Here is a 13,849-nt window from a genome sequence, read left to right on the forward strand (position 1 = left end):
AAGTGTGCTGTGCAATGCATCCTTTTAACCCAATATTTAAAACATTTTCTCAAGGGAGGGGAAAGAATCCCCCTGCCCGCCCCAAACCCATTGGTTAGTTTGGGCTACCTCACTACGCCTGGCCGCAAACTTGTGCAAATATTTACACCCTCCAATAAAACCACTGGTGGCTGGTATACTTGGGGACCAGGGACTGCCCCCTTCTTTCTGCGCTAAGGGGAACATTCAAGCTTTGATTAAAAAACGTGTACTTCTTTCACTTGGAGTAGTGCATGCCCCTGCAGCGGCATAATCATTGACACTGCGCACATGGAATGGAGGACTCTAGAGAGTAGGAAACTACAAAGTATGGACTAGACCTCAGGATTAGAATCAGGGAACTATGGACAAACTCTGCACTGGAATCAAGGAAACTGAGGATAGAGGGCAAAGGAACACAGGTAAGGGACAAGGGAACTGTGGGCAGAGTGTAAGGAGTTGGAGAAAGAAAGCAAAAGGTTGTATGCAGAACAGCAGAAAGCTGCAGGCAGAGGAGCAGCAGGAACTGCAAACAGGTTGCGGCCAGGGAGCACATGGCTGCATGCAGGCAACAAGGACACTGGACCAGGTTCGTGAAGCAGATGGCAACAGTACCAGGCCTCACCAGGACATTAAGGTTCAAAACAACAGGGTCTGCAAATATGCTCAAAGCAAAAACAAAGTGCTCCTCCAGGCAGCTGCTTATGTATGAAATACCCTAGGGTGACAGACCCATCAGCTGCATACAGAGCACCACGCATAAAAGTAATCTGCCTCCTCCATCTCTGAACTTTGGAAGGTTAAAGCAAACGTCCAGTGGACACCCAGGGATTATGGTTCTTAAACTCTTACATGAAAGTCAGGTTTGACAAAGTTCCAAAAGGTGCATTAGATGTAATATCCAAGATCCTTTAATAAAACAAAGTATTATCACATCTGGTCCATTAATGTATCCATTATCAATGTATTATGCTGCGAATACCAAGCAAAGGGTAGTAGCTGAACATGTCTGCTTCCAGTGTCATCTTCACCTTATCTGCCCCAACAATATTGCCTAAGGGTATTATGACTTCACTCTTTTTTAACTGCATGGCTCTAGCAGGAATTTGTGCTGGCGAGGCCCACAATGAGGGCGTGTGACGCATGAATGTGGATGTACATGTCCTTCGCAATCCACTGAAATTACAGATGATGTGGATAGCCACATCCTCTGCATTTAAACAATTCAGGGTTTTGCTTCCCCTCTCCATTATACCATACTCCCACCCTGCCCAAGCATACAACCAAAGTGAAGCTAAAATGACAACATTTAATGTGATGCTCTAGTCTCTTAGTAGTCCGCCAAAAGAAAACATTTGGGATTGTCATATGTACATTGCACCCATTAATTCAGTGGATCTCCAATTTTTGTTAGTTTCCCCATGAAATATGCACGTTAGCTCAAGTGTGAACCAGTTACATAAACATAATCCTCTGTAGATATGCTGCTGTTAACCCCGGTCTTCGATACTACACGGAAAACTGCCTCAGTAGTTTCTGGAAGGCTACAAAATACACTGAAAGAGGGCTTAACCTGGTTATTTAATGGTCACATGTGAATTCCTCATCAACAGAAAATAGATACAAAATGTAGTGTTTTATTCAAGTTTTATTTTTAGTGGTTCCAATACAGCATACTGGGTTCTCTATGCCAACAGAATGGAAGACTCTAAATGTACCCATCAAACTGCTAAAAACAAAAACGTGAGACTAGAATAAAAGTCCCATTTAAGATTTTACAAGCAACGCCATTATGTGGATACAGTAACAAGAACTGATCCCTCACAGATGGCTTTGTCTTATAAGCTTTTCCAAAGAAAGGCAATCACAACACAAAAACATCACATTACTAGCTCAGTCGTACCAAGCGTTTTCCACATACATGGTGAGCAAATATAAAGTGGGTGTGACAGGGCAACAAACGACACACACATGTATGAAACACCTTACTAAAAACTTCCTTTTTACATACAAATTCTGCATGCTCTGTCCTGGGTAAACTGCTCATAATTTCATAAAAGACAATTTGATTTTATCCTTAGCATTTCATGATCACTTACTGTAAGACTGTAAAGGTAACCTGTATAGTACTGTGTTTGCGAAAAGTGCTTAATTTCTCTCAGGCTACCTTTCATTCTATTCAGGTTTAAAAATTATAGATGTAAAAAATAAAAAATAAAAAGGGGTGACAGACACCTTCAAAGCATGAACTGAACAAGTATTCATAAAAGGGAACATCGGTGAGCTGCAAGAGCCATCAACATGATTGCTGTTTGGTTTTATTTTTCACCTCCAATTAACGTTTTAAAGTGTAGGTCCCTTTGTTGATTATGAAAAAGAAATATCTGCATCCCAGACAAACACTGAAAGGTACACTATATTTTGAAGGTAGCTATATTGTGAAATATTTGAAAATAAACGGTTGTGCAGTTCCAGTTTCTATGGCTCAAATTCAAGTCCTAGTCCAAGTTTGTGGCCACCAGCATTGACGTTCTTTCCATCCAGCAAGGCAGACAGTGTCAGTTTGATACCTGTGGGGGGCAGTACAATAAAAGACATTAGAAGTTAATAAGCAAATTCCTTATGGAAAGATCAAATAAGAGACTCTGTTTACGCTGAAAATGATTTGCAATATTAATAATTACACTGCTTACTAAACCTTGCATCCAATCAAATATTGCTTAAATTATGAAGCCAAATTAAACCTTGGGGTCCATATTTAAAGGAATGGTTTGCCCAAAATTTTTTATTTCAAAAATAGAAAGGCAATATAAAAAAAAAACGATTGACATTTTTTTTTTCGAAGTCCCTATGTAAAATTTTGAGCAATTCAAGCTCAAAGATAGCACATGGGGCATCCATTTTGTGAAATGGATGTCCGCCGCTGTGCTCGTTTTGGCTTTTGCGGCACTAATGAAGGAAAAGCCAGCCAGCTGTAGTAAACAAAAGCTACCACTGGGTGGCTTTTCCTTCATTGGTGCTGTACGCGGAGGACGGGGACCGGAGACTACAGGCAGAAAAGCTGCAGCTGCATCTCGGTAAGTGCTATTTTTTTAATAAAAATAAACACTAGCTGCAGTTTTTTTTCTAATTTTTCCGGGCTGGAGGAGCCCGGAAAACTTAGAAATAAAACTGCAGCTTTAAAAACGTTGTATTTATGTTTGCGGTAGCTTTTGAAGTGACCGCAAACATAAATACGTTATTGTGTTTGAAAACGCTGCGGTTTTTCTTTGAGTTTCTCAGGCTCCTCTGAGCCTGAGAAACTTAGAAAGAAAAACTGCAGCGTTTTCAAACACAACCGCGTTGTGTTTCTGCCTGCCGTGGCCATCACTTTGGGTCTCTGGTGCTCGCCCAGGGGAGCACCGGAGACCCAAAGTGAAAGCAAAGGCAGGCAGAAACACTACGCGGTTGTGTTTACATGCTGCAGTGTTTCTGCCTAAATCTGCTTTCCCATTTGGGGCTTTAGGGCTCCCCTAGAGCCCCAAATGGGAAAGCAGATTTAGGCAGAAACACTACGCGGTTGTTTTCCGCAATGCTGAATGCTGCAGTGTTTCTGCCTAAATCCGCTTTCCCATTTGGGGCTCTAGGGCTCCCCGTGGGGAGCCCTAAGGCCCCAAATGGGAAAGCAGATTTAGGCAGAAACACAACACGGTTGTGTTTGAAAACACTGCGGTTTTTCTTTCTAAAAACCGCAGCGTTTTCAAACACAATGTTGTATTTATGTTTGCGGTCGCTTCAAAAGCGACGCAAACATAAATACAACGTTTTTAAAGCTGCGGTTTTATTTCTAAGTTTTCCGGGTTCCTCCAGCCCGGAAAATTTAGAAAAAAAAAACGCAGCTAGTGCTTATTTTAAAAAATAAATAAATAGCACTTACCGAGATGCAGCTGCAGCTTTTCTGCCTGTAGTCTCCGGTCCGCGTCCTCCGAGTCCCGGCACCAATGAAGGAAAAGCCACCCAGTGGTAGCTTTTGTTTACTACAGCTGGCTGGCTTTTCCTTCATTAGTGCCGCAAAAGCAAAAGCCAGCACAGGCGGGCATCCATTTCAGAAAATGGATGCGCCCATGTGCTTCCTTTTGCACACTTTTGAGCTTGAATTGCTCAAAATTTTACATAGGGACTTCGAAAAAAAAAAATGGCAATCGTTTTTTTTTTTATATTTCCTATCTATTTTTTAAGTAAAAATTTTTGGGCGAACCATTCCTTTAAATACTGGGATTGTAAAGGCATTCACATATGTTTAGAACGAAAGAACAAAAAAAGCAGTTAATGCAAACACTAGTGGTGTTATCTCTTCAGCTCCCCGTCAGCGTTCATTATTTTGAAATGATTAATGAGTGCCATTTATAAATTGAGCCCTGGAAATTGAACAATGATGCCCAGAGAATGAAATTTCATATTTGCATCAGTAGTATTAACACGTAGAAGGCACATACAGGGTTGGACAGCATATTCTTTAACTTGCATAGGCAGGTATAACACGTCCTCGTCACTGAAGCAAGGTTAGGCTGGCTCATTGCACATTGAGCTAGTGATGGGCGACTGCATACTGGCCTGTGCCTGGAGAGACACTGCAATCTAAAATCTGGTAACATGAAGCCACCAAAAAAAGTAAGGTGCCACTGAAAAAAGCCTCAATTGGTATGGCATTTGTAGGGCAAGTTTTTAACAGTCCATCCATCAACTTAGAGGCCCTATCGAGAAAAAACTTGCCCAGGTCAGAGGTACTTGTGGGGCGCTCCAAAATAAGCATTTTTCAGCGTTTTAGATTAAGAAGGCATAGGATAGCGAACTGAAGGGAGAACCGACTGTTGGTGGAACCCAAAATAGAGTTGAGCTAAAGTTGTAGATCTCTTGGGGGAATCCCACTTTAATCAGTTTGTGAACCCCATTATTGTGTCTATGGCTGTTTTTGTAATTTCTTCCTTTTGTTTCACATTACCGATAACAACCTCCCTTTGTTGTGTAGAATTTGTGAACACACTCCTCACGTTGAAGAAATTGGAAATGTTTGTTCTCCCTTCAGCACGGGTTTCAAAGTCTTTGGTTTGTGTAGAATAAAAGCATCTGACCCTCAGCATGATGGTATGATATTTGCATTTTCGTCATTATATTATTTCAGACTTTCAGGAAACTTTTAAAGCGAGAGACCCAGCTGTAAACAATCAATCATTGCTTAATTGTAATACACATGTAGCAAATATGATGGTTTGGGTACGTGGCAGCTATGCGTTTTAATGTGCACATTTTAAAAAGTTAACAAAATACACAACTAAGGAACATTAGCCACGTACTTAAAATATTTTTTTATTAACGTTAACATGTTCAATCTCCTCAAGATTCAAGATCTGACTATTTTGCTCTCCAAGTTTGGAACTATTCAATGTAGGATAGTGAGTCTCCATATTGTGACACTTTCCTAAGAGTAGAATGCAAATAGGCTAATCTGTAAAAAATTTCTTTTTTACATTTGTAAAGCGCACAAAGCAACCCTTGGGCATTGTGGCACTGTTTCATGCATAACTTGGCTTAGTTACAGGAATAGGGAAAACATGAAAGTGAAGTAGAGGACATAATACAAGTGGTTCGAGGTTACAGAGACACAACAAAAAGTGGCTGTTCGTGGTTACATTGAACCTTTACAACAGTGAACAGTAGGGGGAGTGTAGCAAACAAAGACGGTGACAGAAATAAAAGGTGTGACATAGCACCTAACCAGGTTATGAGGATGAGAGGAGACAAGGGGCCAGTGGGGCAAATGGAAGAGTGGTTTTGAGGCCGTGAGAGAGGTCGATTCTTGGGGGTGATAGGAAGATAATCCCAGAGTTTGGGCGCAAGGAAGGGGAAGCTGGCACCTCCTGCTTTGGCCCTTTTGACGGTGGGTATGATCAACTGGTTGGTGTGATAGGTTCTTTTGGGACTGGTAGAGTTATTTCTGACAATTTTGACTGAGAGGTAGGAGGGGGCTGTGAGTGCAAGACATGTGTGTGTTATGGACCAAGTTTTAAAAGTGATGCGCTCTTTGACGGGAAGCCAACAGGCCTCGCGCCTGGACTGGGAGATATGCTCTCGTTTGGGAATGTTTAATGCATCTCTAAGCGCGTTATTTTGAATAATTTGGAGTCACAGGTTATTAGATGATGTTCCAGCAAAGAGTACGTTGCAATAATCGAGTTTAGCCCCAATGATAACCTTGGCTATGGAGAGGCAGTTTTGCTTGGATAGGTAGGGCCAAACTGAATTAATGAGTTTTGTTGTGAATGCTGCAGAGGAGGCCATGGCGCGGACCTTGTGAGTCATAGATAGTGTAGAGTCAAGGTAGACCCCCAGCATCTTCCCTGAAGATTAGACAGTAGTGTTGTGTACTATAAAAAGGTGCTGTTTCTCCAATTTACTGAGAATTTCCCTGGTGCCAACAATGAGGATTTCTGTTTTATCCCCATTGAGGCATAGGCCGTTTGCTGCCATCCCCACCAGATGCAATGTCATAGCGTCTTGTTGGTTCGTCAGCACAGTTCGTATAAGCTATGCCGCAAGCGTCTAGTTTGTCAAATAGCGGTTTGGTGAACCAGTTGTAAAGAGTGGGCAAAGTGCAGGAACCTTGGGGGATACCACAGTGGGTGGTGGTGGGCTTTGCGCAAGCCTGTTCAGAAAATACTTTCATAGCTCTCCCTTCAAGGACGGAGGTGACCCAGGTGGTGGGTTGGATGGTGAATTGTGCTGACTTAGTGAGGTGTCTGCAGAGGATCTTGTGATCCACAAGATCGAATGCTGCAGATAGATCAAGAAGGAGGAGAAGCGCAGGTTTTCCTTCATCCATTATCTCAGCCAGTTGTTTTTTTAAGACCAATAGGGCAGTTTCCGTCCCATGACCCGGGCGAAATCCTGATTGCCTCTTACCTAGAATGCCGGATTCAAGTAAGAGCTGTATTTGGGTATAGGCTGCTTTATCTAGAATTTTTAGCAAAAAAAGGTACAGTGGTTATGGGACGGTAGTTGGTGAGGCGGGGTCTAGAGTTGTCTTTTTTAGGAGTGGGTGAGCCCAGGCTTCTTTTAGATATGGTGGGATGATGCCTGAGGCAAAAGAGGTTTTAATGAATGCCGTCAGAAACGATGCAAGTGTTTCTGCGCATTCTTTGACTAAATTGGCTGGACAGATGTCTCCTTTACAGTTGGTTGATTTAAGATGTTTGAGTAGAGCAACAACTTCAGTTTCCGAGACATCTCTGAAGGAGAAAGCATGGTTATTCTGATGAGGAATAGCTTCCGTTGGAGAGAAGTGGGGGTCATATTTTTTTAAGAGCTTCATGGTGTGCTTGAATTTTAGCCTGCAAAAGGTCAAGTTTGGATCCCTGACCACGCTTCGTTTTTATCGATATCTTGGGGATTGGTGGCAGGAGATGCAAGTTCTCTCAAGATGGCAAATCATTCTTTAGATTCAGATGAGGCATTAGAGAATCTGGTGTTCTACGAGTTTGCTTTGGCTGTGATAATGGCTTTTTGGTATTGGTTTGAAAGTTGTTTCAATTCTTGGATTGTTTTGCCATTTAGTTAGAGCTTTACGTTTGAGGTTGCATAATTCTAGGTGCACAGGGGTGAACCTTAGTTACCTTTGCACAAATAAGAAAACAATTTGTGCTTGTACACACCACACCAGTCACTTGAAGCATGACCACTGCTTCTTTTGGCAGTGTGGGGGGAAAGAATTGCAAATGTTATGCTCCCCTTGCACATTACTGCATTATAATATTGAGCAGATAGGGCAAACTGCCATGTTTAAACAACTGTTGCTTGCGTGTGCTAGGCGAGACTGACTTCACTGTGCAGATCTTTCCAATGAATGACATATGCTTTTTGGCATGTGTTTTAGGCTCCCAATTTCTTTGAATAAGCGGCTTTAGCAGATTGAAGTCATCATATTGCAAGCGTTCTTGCCTGCCACAGAGTGGGTGTGAATCCGAGTATATTCACCTGGACTAAATGCATTACAATATGCTGTTCTCCCTGATAACATTAACATGACAGAGCACAGCTGGTATCAAAGGCTTGTATAATGAGCATTGTTCTCCTTCAGCAACATTGTTTCAGTGTGATGCCTTGCCCTGTTTGCACCACCCCTGCCAATTAAATATATGGGTACCTTTGGGTATAATAGAACGGTGCACAGAGGGAGGGGGTTTACACTTGCACCAAAGTCTTGTGCTGTTGGTTTTGTTCTTGTTATTGCTTTTTACTAATACATTTTTCACCAATCCACCGGAATAGTGAGTGGTCTTTTCCACCACAAAATGGTGTGCCTTGGACATTGGATTCCCGCTGCTCTGCATCCAGGTCCGAGGGACACTGGGCACACTTCCCAGTGATTCCCGTGGGCCCAGGAGGGACGATTTCATCAGAGGGGAGAGCTGGCTGGAGCGTCTGGAGACTCAAGGAGGGCAGTCAGAGCAGGTGCGGCAGAAAGAGCCAATTGAAAACAGTGGGTTGGTGAACACAGGTGTGGTGTCTGAAACTGGTTGGGGTAAATGTTTTGTCTCTGAAATTTGAAGTCTGAAAGGTACCCTGCCTAAAAAGCTTTTTATTTGAATAATAGAAGTAAAAGCGCCTGGCCACTGCAGTTTAAAAGCAGCACATCCATGCTCCCAACTGATTTAAAAGAACATGAAACCGCTGTGCTGGTCAGAGTAGTGTAGTATTGATAAGGGATTAGGGGCCGGAGGGGCAGAGGGGGGGGCACGTGTTCCGTATGAGTGAAGAAAATATTGTGAATGAGAGCCCCATGGTTGTCTTGTGTTAACCTGTACCTTGTTACTTGAAACCCTAAAGGTGCAACTCTGTTACGAACCCGCTTTATATTTTACACTCTTCACTATCCTAGTGCGGGAGCTGAAACAGGCTTTGTTTCTACCAATTATGTCTTGTCTGTGACTCTTAGCGACCCAAGTTTCTGAAACACTGCTCTGCATTGTGGGTTGCGTAATGGGGGATTACACTATGCAGTAGTCAACCGAATCTGACAACACCAGCAGATGTTTCTGAAATGTCTGCAACGGGGGTGTAAGGAAGGTCGGGTGTTGATACCCGAGCGTCCAAATAGACGTGACAGAGGTCAGCGAATGAGCCATACCCACGAAACTCGATAGCATCCTGATGCAGACAGTCAGGAACTGACCCAGATCCACAATAAGTCATACCTTGTCTTATCCTTGCGAGAATGGATTCAAGGCAGTTTAGAAAGGTGCCACTTCCTCCTAAAGGATGTCCAGGTCACTTCATGTTAACTCCCTACTCGCCAAAAGCATGCCAAGTATCTGGATAAATGGCACGAATATACACTGAGTGAATCACCTACACATTTTCATCAGTAATGTACATTTTGCCCGGATAACAAATTTACGTAACTTGTTCGAGAAGAAAGGCACACGTGTACACCAACACCAGTGGGATAGTAATTTAGACTGGTATGTCAAAGATACTGAGAGACCGACTGAATCCAAAAACCACACAAAGAAAGACACTCAAGAAAAGCTCCACAGGCAAGTTAAATCTCAGAAAACCAAATATACCAACCGGCAGGTACCGGCCCACAAAGGAGAGCGAAAGTCCTGAAGATATTTTGGACACTTACACTGCTATATTAAAATGTTAATGATGATGAACAACAAACGGTTAGTCCAGACTCTACCTAACCGCCGACTTAACAGTCCATGGCAATAAATCGTATGGTTGGTCAGTTTAATCCTGAAATAAGAGCGGTTTCAAAAATTCTTTTCGCTTTCCTCAGACACATTTGAAGAGTTCCCGAATACAACGCTTAATACTAGTACATTCCTGCTTAGGGAACTTGCGGGAGGAGCAGGCACTTTAGTTACAGTACATGCCCCATGGAGTACTTCTTATTGGTTTAATATTGTTCAGAGATTCCCAGAGATATGAGAAGATCCTGTTAAGTTCCAGGAGGACCTTTAGCTCATAATGGATTCCCATCACCCCACTTGTGTTGATTTGAATCTGCTGTTTGCGAGCAGTGCTGCCTACAGATACATCTAACTTGCTTAAAGTGCGCACTAACTGGCCAGCTGAAGAACCTGCTTCTACTTGGGATTTGAAAACGTTCACTGTGGTGCCAACAATGATTGAAATTGCCCTCGAAAGACAGATTGGTCAAAAATAAAAGGCATGCAAGCAACCCAAGGAAGAAAATCCTGGAAAAAATCTCGAGCGTTTGAAACAATGCTTTGAACAATATTCTGGGACTGTTGATACAGCGCTTATAGCACCTCAAGCTGTGCTGGTTTAGTTAGTTATGGGTTTGCAACCAAAAGGTATCTGAAGGAATCAAAGCAGCATTAATAGGATGGGAAGGAAAGGGTGTGGTTGAAGTTCTATTAGTTGTATTAGCTGCAAAGCATTTTCAAGCTGAAAGACAAAAAAACACCACTGAAGCTAAACTCATGGGATTGCAAATCCAGAGTTTAAAACCTACCCAGGGAAGGGGAGGGTTTTGCCCTGTGCCATGTGGGCGAGGGTGGGGAAGAGGGAGAGAGGAGCACCCCAAATCGTATGAGTCAGGGCAAACTGATGAAGGGTATTAATTGAACAAACACATTGATCAGTGTAGCTACTGTAAAGAGTTTGACCACTGGAAAGTAGAGTGCCCACATCAGCCCCAGTACGACGGTCAAGGCAGACAGCCAACCGGGCCAAGAGGAATGTCAAGATCTCCGCCTTCATCGCCACCATTTCAGACCAATGGTTAGGATTGGTCTCCGAGCTTGTTACACCACTTATAGAGCCAAACGGGCATGACGTCTGATCCAAAGGCAATACAGACTCTCCATTTGTACCAAGAAAAGGGGGCATCCAACACAGCTGAACTCTTTAAAATCTGCAGGAAACTCTCCTCCTCTCCTCTTACTCTGCAAAGCACAGGCCACACACTTCACTAAAACTCTGGACATTCTGAGCACCCTTGCTACCCTCCCGCCAAACCCCTCCCTGCCTCCTTTGCCTCCTATGGCCTATCCCCCTCCTTCCTCCTCTCCCTCTTCCTTCTCCCCTGTCACACCTGAAAAAGAGTTGTCCACTCCATGAAGGTCTCTTCCAAACAGGTTTCCCCTTGCTCCTCCAGAGCCATCAAGGACATCGGCTCCTGCCCCTGCACTCGCTGATCTCTGCAACCACTCTTGCCACCAGATCTTTCCCATCCTCCCTCAAGCACTCTTGTGCGCCCCCTCCTGAAAAACCTTCAGCAGACCCCACCTGTCCAGCCAACTACCACCCTATTTCTATGTGCTCCTTCCTTGGCAAACTGCTGGAGTGTAACGCTTACCTCTGGGGCCCTGCAGGAGTGTCTGGTCCGGAATGCCCTCGTATGCCTCTCACCCTCATATGCCTATAGGCGATGCAGTGTGTCCAAACCACCCCCTCCCCACTGGTCCGCTGTACGGACTAGTTGCCCCAGCTTTGGGTTGGTTGGGAGTTGATTGGAGGCCTGGATCACCTTACATATGGTGAAGTGCCGGACCTCAGGTAACATCAAGTTCCCCAGTTGCTTCACTGTGGAGGGAGGCCCAGTCCTGCTGCAGCGCTTATGATGCTTTCTGTTGAGTATTCTGCTTGGCGTGATTAAAAGGTGAGTATTCGGCTTTGCGCACTTAAGAACAATTGTCCACGCGCGCGTTTATTGTCTTTCTTCCCTTCTATATATTGCAATGTCCTGGGGTATGGAGCGCAGTGTTGAAGAAGTGTCCTTGCACTGGTTTACAATGTCTGGTAAGTAATTTAAGGTTATATTCCCTTTGCATGACTGTTCGGTGGATAGGAATGTGTTTAAGCTCTTGCACAGAAATCCGCTGTATGATTCAATGTTCTCATTTCCTTTACCTTGCAGGTATACGGGCGGCAGCGTCAGCGGGAGAGAGGGAGCATAACGGATCAGCTGTGGTAACGTTCCGGAGATGAGCAGCTGCAGCAGCAAGGATCCTGCGGCGAGGATACTGATGACAGCGCAGCTTTCTAAAACCGATCAGATGTGAAAGGCAGAAGCAATGATAATGAGCTGCTTAACACGTGGGAAGTTTCTCAGCAGCAGTAAGCATTACTCTGCCTTATTCTGCAGCCGGCAAGGATGCTAAGTGCTGGGTGTGGCCCAGGGTGGGGTTTATATAGCCCTGGGCTGCACCCAGCACCACCAGACCACCAAGGACTCTTTAGGCAAAGACTGCCATGGGCCATCTTGATATCCATGTGTTATCTTGTTCTGGGGGCCATTTTGGAGGGGGCAAGTGCCCATATTCATAGTCTGCCACATGCATTTGCGCTAGCCAGCAACCCTTTGACTCCAAATCCTACCTACACTGCATTTCTGTGTACTAGTTATCCTACACCGCTGTGTTTTGGTGTAAATCGTGGTAGGGATCATGATATGGAGAAGCTGGGCGTCCACAACTTAGCTCTCACACTGAATTTATTGGCAGTCTCCACGACCATCAATTTGGATTCCGAGCATCCAGAGGCACGGAAACTGCTCTTCTGAAGACCTGTGAAGAACTGTTTTTTTCTCTCTCTCTCTCTCTCTCTCTCTCTCTCTCCCCTTCCATAAGGTTAAACATTACATCCTCATAAAACGGCTCCACGATACCCTTGGTATCTCAGAGCGGGCACTCAATTTGATTACCTCCTTCCTAACTGACCATTCGTCCAAAGTCATTTCGGGCACTTTCTCCTCACCTACGTCCTTCTCCATCAGTGTGCGCCCCCTGACCTCCGTGGACCACAAGCCTCTTCCCCTGGCTCTTCCACACTTACCTTGCTCATCTAGCAATCATTTCCTCCTTCTCTGCCAACTTCCAGTGCTACGCAGATGACAAATAACTCTTTTTCAAACTTCCTGCTGACCCTCATGCATCTTCCATCATTCCTGACTGCCTATCTGCCATCCAGTCCTGGTGTACATCCAAAAATCATCAATGCCAGCAAGACAGATCATTCACATTGGGACCCCTGCTCCCTCTTTTTTCCCCCTTCGCTCTGGCCATCCTCCAAGGGCTCCCCCCCTGCTCCTTCTGAAGCCAGAAAACTTGGAGTCATCTTCGACTCCTCTCTCTCCTTTCTCCCTCACACTCAGGACATTGACAAGAAGTCCCACTTTCAACTCTTCCTTCTCAAAGGAATTCTCCCTTTTCTCACTTTCCCCCAGAAGCTTAATGTTACCCGAGACCTGTTTTTTTCTAGGCTTAACTACTGAAATAGTCTTCTCCTCCACTTTACGACCCCTCCAGCTAATCCAAAATTGGGCAGCGAGACCCATCCTTGGTGTTTAGCCCATGGACTGCGTCTCTCCTGCCCTAAAAACTCACTGGCTCCCGGTTGCTGCACAGATTAAATTAAAATCTCTGCATCATCCACAAGGCTGTCTGGTGCCTGGGACCATGCTATCTGCAACTTTCTCTTACTAAATACTCTCACTCTAAACCACTAGGTTCCTCTGGCACCAACTTTGTGTGTAAAGCGTTTTCGCTAAACAGAGGGCCGGAGGGCGATCACTTTTTTCAGCTGGCTTCCTCCTATGGAGCAGCCTCCCCCATCCTCTTAGTCTTGAGCAGGACTTCCTCAAATTCCAGAAGCTCCTCAAGACTTTCCTCTTCACCACCACTTTCCCTTAGTCCCTCCTCTGCTAATCTCAGTCGCTGTGATTGGTCGCCAGGGCCCTTATGAGTCACTTCAGGGACCTGGCCTGCCATACCGTATCGCCCCAGCCTCTGTCTACCTTTCAGCAATTGCCTCGGCACCC

At 44.5% G+C, this 13,849-nt stretch overlaps 1 protein-coding gene across 1 annotated transcript in view; it reads right to left on the reverse strand.

The window, feature by feature from the left end:
• Positions 1-1,648: 1,648 nt before the first annotated feature.
• The window catches only part of VDAC1 (voltage dependent anion channel 1), a 172,561-nt gene continuing 160,360 nt past the window's right edge, over positions 1,649-13,849 (reverse strand). The window contains exon 9 of the mRNA XM_069652541.1: positions 1,649-2,588. Coding sequence (XP_069508642.1) covers positions 2,497-2,588 — 92 coding nt within the window. The 3' untranslated portion in view covers positions 1,649-2,496. The remainder of the gene's footprint in view (positions 2,589-13,849) is intronic.

Source organism: Ambystoma mexicanum, chromosome 3p (assembly GCF_040938575.1).
Source record: "Ambystoma mexicanum isolate Mex_15411 chromosome 3p, UKY_AmexF1_1, whole genome shotgun sequence".
Lineage (NCBI taxonomy): Eukaryota > Metazoa > Chordata > Amphibia > Caudata > Ambystomatidae > Ambystoma > Ambystoma mexicanum.